Source organism: Merops nubicus, unplaced genomic scaffold (assembly GCF_000691845.1).
Source record: "Merops nubicus isolate BGI_N331 unplaced genomic scaffold, ASM69184v1 scaffold36096, whole genome shotgun sequence".
NCBI lineage: Eukaryota > Metazoa > Chordata > Aves > Coraciiformes > Meropidae > Merops > Merops nubicus.
Window position 1 is genome coordinate 581 of NW_008613600.1, and position 6,787 is coordinate 7,367.

General features: G+C 34.1%; 1 protein-coding gene across 1 annotated transcript in view; it reads left to right on the top strand.

Annotated features, from left to right (window-relative positions):
* Nucleotides 1-6,352, top strand: part of LOC103774543 (probable E3 ubiquitin-protein ligase HECTD2) — a gene marked incomplete at its 5' end in the record, with an annotated part of 6,470 nt that extends 118 nt beyond the window's left edge. Inside the window, 8 exon segments of the mRNA XM_008941954.1 lie at nt 1-30; nt 788-946; nt 1,397-1,471; nt 1,744-1,831; nt 2,096-2,202; nt 2,748-2,863; nt 3,498-3,641; nt 6,032-6,352. The exon segment at nt 1-30 is cut by the window's left edge and continues 30 nt beyond it. Coding sequence (XP_008940202.1) covers nt 1-30; nt 788-946; nt 1,397-1,471; nt 1,744-1,831; nt 2,096-2,202; nt 2,748-2,863; nt 3,498-3,641; nt 6,032-6,152 — 840 coding nt within the window.
* Between the last annotated feature and the right edge of the window lie 435 nt (nt 6,353-6,787).

Consider the following 6,787-nt stretch of genomic DNA (forward strand, 5'->3'; position numbering starts at 1 on the left):
AACTATTCTGAATTTCGACTGGTTGGAGCTGTATCCTTTTGTCTGCTAGACGGTGCTAAACAAGCAGCTGTTCAATGAGTTGGTACAGGGATGAAACATGGCACTGATTGGTGTCCGTTCAGTTGTTGTATATACAGTTTTTCGTTGTGCTTGATTTATGTAATCCTCAGACAACTGATTAATGATAATATATGCTTATAACTCCACTGAGATGATGATGTCCCCATTTTAATGTTTTCGGTTGGACCAAATGATTGTTGTAATCTCTTCCCACTGAACTATCGCTTTCTAGTAAGAAGCTGAATCATGAACTGGGTTCTTCCAATTTTTGGTATAATTTCAAATCTGTTTCATAAGGTACACTTATATATACTAGTTGATGAGCTGTAGTGTCAGTACGGGCTTTTCTCTGTGCTTGTAGATTTATTTAAAAGAATCGCTGTTGAACTTGCTCTAGAATTTTTGGATTAAAAATATCTATCTACAGTTATCTTTAAAAACTAGTTTCATAACAATACTTTTGAACAATTTATTGTAGAAACTCTTGTATAGAATGTTATGATGAAGAGGCTCAGGGGTTCTGTGCATCATCTGACCATGTTAACTACTACTTAATTCTAATACAAAACTCCATTTAAAATTGTCAGTCAAAAAAAATTATTTCCTTATGTTTGCTTAGTGTGCATTATAGTAGGCTGAGTAGAATCTTAAAATATTTTTTCCAAGTTACTTAAAATATTAGCTGTAAGGATGTGTGGAGTTTGCCCTTAACATTTGATGTGTGTAGCTTATGGGACTTGCTGTATATAATAGCATCACCTTGGATATTCGTTTCCCACCTTGCTGTTACAAGAAATTACTGAGTCCTCCCATTGTTCCCTGTGATCATAACACACTTGTGGGCATCTGTGATGTCACATTAGATGACTTATTTCAGATTATGCCTGTAAGTATTACATTTTTTTATGAGACTAAATTACTGATTTTAAACCTGGTTTATTTCTATTTAATGCTTGAATTAAAAACTGTTTGAAAATGGCCTTTTTTAGCACAGGCTGATAAAGTCTTCTTCTCCTCTGTTGAAAACAGAAGTTCTCTGTCTTCTAGAACTGCAGAATTTTTGTACATCTAATTAAAGTTGAAATACCAAAATCTGATATGAGCATTCTAGACACATTTTTCGTAGAAAAAAAGAAAAATTTTACAGTTCATACTCAAATAAAAAAACATATTTGTACACACATATTAAGCAGTGATTTTTCAGTTTGTGTACGCATTTTGAACATACAGCTTTTTCTAAGATACTTTCTCTATAAAATAATGATTTTGAAACATCCTTGCAAAGTACATCACTTAGTTTTGTAGATTTACTAAAGAATTTTCATTCGTATTGTAGGAACTGGCCCATGGACTAAATGAACTTCTATCCTATGAAGGCAATGTCGAAGAGGATTTTTACTCAACCTTTCAGGTCATTAAATACACAACTAAAAGTGATCCCCAAACTCGTTCAGTAATTTTTACCAATGTTTCTGCAATGGAGTAGTCTACTACTCTATGATTGCTGATTGTTTGGAATATCACTCCATGAGCATTAAGGCTTGCTTCAAGACCGGTCTAGTCCTGGGCCCTTGGGCTCGCTCTGTTATGGGGCTTTAAGCTCTAGGCTCCTGGCAGTGTAGGTTGATCTGAGTAGATGAATGTATTTTTCAGTAATGAACTTCAACTCCTCTTTTTCTCCAGGTTTTTCAGGAAGAATTTGGTGTTATAAAATCTTACAACTTAAAGCCAAATGGAGACAAAATTCCCGTCACAAACCAGAATAGGAAAGGTACTTCAATACATATTAACTACACATATCTGGCAAATTTAAGTTTTTCCTTTTTTTTTTTTCCCCCTTCTTATAAGCCTAGGTTTTCTTTAACAAAGTGTGAAAATGAAATTACTGTAGTCCTTACTGGTGTGCCTACCAATTTAATAGTATCTAAAATGAAATTCATTCATTTTTCTTAATTTAGTACAATTTGAAAGAGCACAACAAGTCATTATTTCAAATTGTTGTGATGTAAGAAAATAAAATTATTTTCTTTTTTAGAATATGTGCAGCTCTATGTTGATTTTCTTCTCAACAAATCAATCTACAAACAATTTGCAGCTTTTTATTATGGGTTTCATAGTGTCTGTGCTTCATATGCGTTACTGGTAAGAATAAAATGAACTCTTCACTTCCATTTCAAATATGTGACAATGACTTACCAAAATTAAACAAAGCAGTTGATCAATACAACATAAACAGAGGAAATGAAGCAGGGAATCAACTGCTACTCATCAAACCTACATTGGGACTTCTCAATGTAAATGAAATAGAAGATGTAACCAAAACGGAAAGCAAGATTCACCCTCTGAATTCCATATGTACAAACTTAATTTTCGTCCTGACCCATAATCTAACCAGACGACAAGCAAGTCAGTGTAATAAACATAAGAATAAAAAAAAGAGGAACAAAAGAAATATACTAAAATATGTTACCAAGTAATTTGCTTTTTATTATATGCAGTAGTAAGAGATTCTTCAAAGTACTGAGGATTTTTTTTCTATAAAACTGTATATATCTAAATTATAGATCTGTATTGAATGATATTAGATAGATTTTTCTATAATGCCAGAAGAAAAATTTAATCTGAATCTAGTAGCATCATTCTTATATTTTTAAAAAATTAAATACTTTATACTTAATTTCTGGCAGCTGCTTCGTCCAGAAGAGGTTGAAATTCTTGTCTGTGGCAGTCCTGAACTAGATATGTCTGCTTTACAGCGAAGTACCCAATATGAGGGCTACCAAAAAACTGATCTCACTATACGGTAGGCTTAATTTTTTTCATTCTGATTACTGAGTTCAAAACCATCATAGAATGGTAGGCTGTTGAGAATAATCTCTTCAAGGATAATCTGAGAATGGCTGAAATTTAAAAAAACTATATCCAAATGTGACAAAGATTCTATTAAATTATTTATAAGTAGAACAGATCCTCAGTGGCATAATGTGTTCCTGAATACTTTTAGAAGGTTATGAACAGGTTGAAATGGAGATAGTTTAGAAAGAGTAGCTTCAAATCCTGCATAGTGAAATATGACACTTTATTTTTATTACCCAATCTTCTAAAAATGCTTTTTCTCTTCCAATTCTATTTCATACTAAGGACATTTGTATCAATGAGTTGAAGACATTTATAATTTTACAGAAAAGTGGGTTTGGGCATCATTTTACAAGACATCATTCCAAAATTCATAAAACATTGTACTTGTCAAATCCTTAGGAATTTATCTAACCTTGGATATTAGGACACTACTGATGCCCTATATATTACATTAATTAAATTCTCAGTAATTGACTACATCCATCATGTAGCACTTGCGGTTGTATTATTAACCTCGTGCCATTTTGTCATGATAGTGCATCTTACATCATGTCCTTCTTCCTCTGCCCTAAACCTAGATATTTTTGGGATGTAGTGCTTGGATTTTCTCTTGACCTGCAAAAGAAGCTGCTACATTTTGCTACAGGTAGTGATAGAGTACCTGTGGGAGGAATGGCTGATTTGAATTTCAAGATTTCAAAGAGTGAAACATCCACTAATTGGTAAGTAGTTTTCTGGACTTTTAACTTTTTTTTTTTTTTTTTTTTTAAATTATTTCCTGAGAGCCCTTATTGCTCTTGAATGTCTTTTTAAAGAAGAGAAAACTAATGTATAAGGAAGAAACTTCATGGGCTACTTTAATTTCTCTTCAAAATTTTGTTATACCTATTTATTGGTTGCATAAATTTTCCAGGTGACCATCTAGTACAAAATTGATTCTTCAGTCAATATTTGCATTTGAGGCCAGGAATTGTTTTTTTTAGACATTCCTTACATGTTTTTCATTCAAATAAATTATTTACTTAATTGTTCCTAACATTTTATGACATCTGAGCTAATGAAAATATACTGTGGATCACCATGAATTTTTCTGAATTTATTGAGTCTGTTTGTCATTATGCATAGCAGCCCTTGCAGTTGCAGAAAATGCTTGCATTCTTTCTTGATGATCTAAATAAGAATTTTAACATATATGGCTGAGAAGCTGTATCAATCAGGGTCTCTGGTGAGTAGCATATACAGGCAGAGATTGCTTCAAAGAAACAAGAACAGAGGAGTCTTGTAATTTCATTGTGAGAATTAAATAGTTCATGCCAAGTTCCTATGTTTCAGGTAGTGTTTTATTTTGTATTGACCTGACATGAGAAATTCCATATATTTTCCAGCTTGTATTTTCCTTCTTAAGATTGAAGAAAGTCAGTTTAAAGAATTTGGAAAGCTGTATGAAAAAGCTTACTGCTCTGAAGCTCATTGCTAAGCAATAATTACTGGCTTTACCTAGATTTCTCAAACATTTAGGGTAATAAAAATACTTCAATGGGACTATATTTTTAAAGTCAAAATTTTGATGCGTTTTCTGTGGAGAACTGAATTAAATGTGTAAACAAAATAATTTTCGGGCTTGCTTTTTACTTGGGTCTATCTCATTACTGTGGTATTTCTAATGCTTTATTCAGTGAGCTAATAACTGGTTACAGTAACATGTTAAAGGAACATGAGGATCTGATGCAAAATGAAGTCAAATCAGTGAATGCTGAATCTCTTTTTGAGTTCATTCTGCTGTAAATTTTTTTCCCCCTTAAGAATGAGAAAAAGAGTTTTAAAGTAGTATGCATTGTAAAACTGTGTAGGTCTGTGTTTTGCAAGATAATTGGTGTAGTCAGACTGCCTGTGCAGGGATGAACATAGACATGTTGGCATTGCACTGCTTGCACAATAGCATCAGAGAATCTAATAGCAATAAGAATTGCCAATTTAATGTCCAGTCTCCCAGCTCCCCAAATTCTGAAGCACATGACTCCACTCTGATTAACAGGTCTTTGCTTGCTTGTTCACAGGACAGGGAGGGGGAAGTAGCTTGGGCTGCCAGAGCTGGGGGGATTCCACCCCCTTTCAGGAACGTTTGCTAATGACCAAAGGCCAAGCTGCTGGCACTCAAAAGACTTGGGGCTTCAATGAAAACAGAACTAGAGAGTTTTTGAGTCACATACTAAAGTTTAAGTTCCAAAGGTCCAAGATTTAGAAATTTTTCAGTGTGTTGGATTAATTCCAAGTGTGAGGTTGAGGTTCATCCCATTTTCTTTCTCCTCTCTCCCTCAAGTAATCAGTTGTAGGGCAAGTTGGTATCCTCATTTCTGTCCTGCATGTCACTTGAGAATATAAAGGTCAGGAAGATCCTGTAGTTTCTTACTGCCTGTGGCTATGAGGCAGGATGTTACTGATGGCAAAACAAATGCTTCTGCTATTGAAGAATAGTTCTCATCTAACTAATCCATTCTAGTGAGGAGCAGTTTCCAGTGTTTCAGTCAGGCAATCCTAAGAGGTCTCTAAAATATATATTCAAATTCAGCTCTCAGAAGAAACTCACAACTGAAAGTGTTGGTATGGCTAAGAACAAAATGTGTGAACTGTTATTTTTCCAGGGCTTCAGTCAGCTCCTCAGTGCTCTGCACTGCAGGCTGTGTCTGTAAGGAAGTATTTTGGTAGGCTGAACTTTGAGTTCTGTATCCTTACCATGAACTAGGTGCCTCTACACCTACTGCAGGACCCACCTTCCTTCATCGTGTTAGGGATTCTGATATACCCAACCTTTGTATTTAGAGGGAAAACTGGTTTTGAAGTCATGTGGTACCTGGAGTTTCCAAAACCTGGAGGGAGATGTTTCTAACTTAAAACCTGGCAAACAAATTTGACCTGAGGTGCATATGACCAACAGTGGTGTTACTTGTGTTCAGCAGAACAGCAACATTAGGATAAATGTTCCTTTTACCCAGGTTTCTTATTTATGTAATGTTTAACTGAAAATGTGTAGTCAGCTGGTAGTGCTCTACTTCTATAGTTTTATTATGAAATGTGTTTCATTGTTTGGTTTGGGTTTTTATTATTATTTTAGGTTACCTGTGGCACATACCTGCTTCAACCAGCTTTGTCTCCCTCCTTACAAGAACAAGAAGGAACTGAAGCAAAAGTTGATCATTGGAATTTCAAATGCAGAGGGTTTTGGTCTAGAATAAATTTAAATACTTCAGAAGCAGCATTTTAATGTAGCACTCACTCTCTTCTAATTGTGCCTTTAAGCTTTTTGTTGTTATGTCTCGATACTGTGCCAGTCTTAACCAACTTAGATTTTTTTTTAATTAAATATGAAGTGTATGTTTTTCCTGAATGGCAATATGTTTACTGCTTGCTTTGTCACAGAAAGTAGCTTTCTTCATACAAAAAGCTAGTCTTTGATAAATGAAACCCAGCTAAGACAATTTCTAAGTTACAGTTTGTTTTTTCTTAATAGCACTTTATCATTAATTGTAATTCCTTTACATCACAGATATCTCACTGGGAGATAATACACAGAGTATTTCTTTATTAGCTAATCTCAGTGGTAGAATATTTTCAATTAACATGAATAATAGGGGAAAAAATAGAACATAGAGCATGTAGCCATATTTTCACAAAGGCAAATAGGAATTTTAGTCTTTATAAAATGTATGCGGTTTTAATATTTTAGTTTTCCTTCTCAATGAAACAGGCTGAGAAGCCCGTAAATAACTGCCTGTGAACAAGTAGGGTTTTGATAGTGTCATTTACTGCTAAAATTTTTTTATGATTAAGAAGTTTTAGATGTTCTATATTCAGCTTTTACACTTGACTA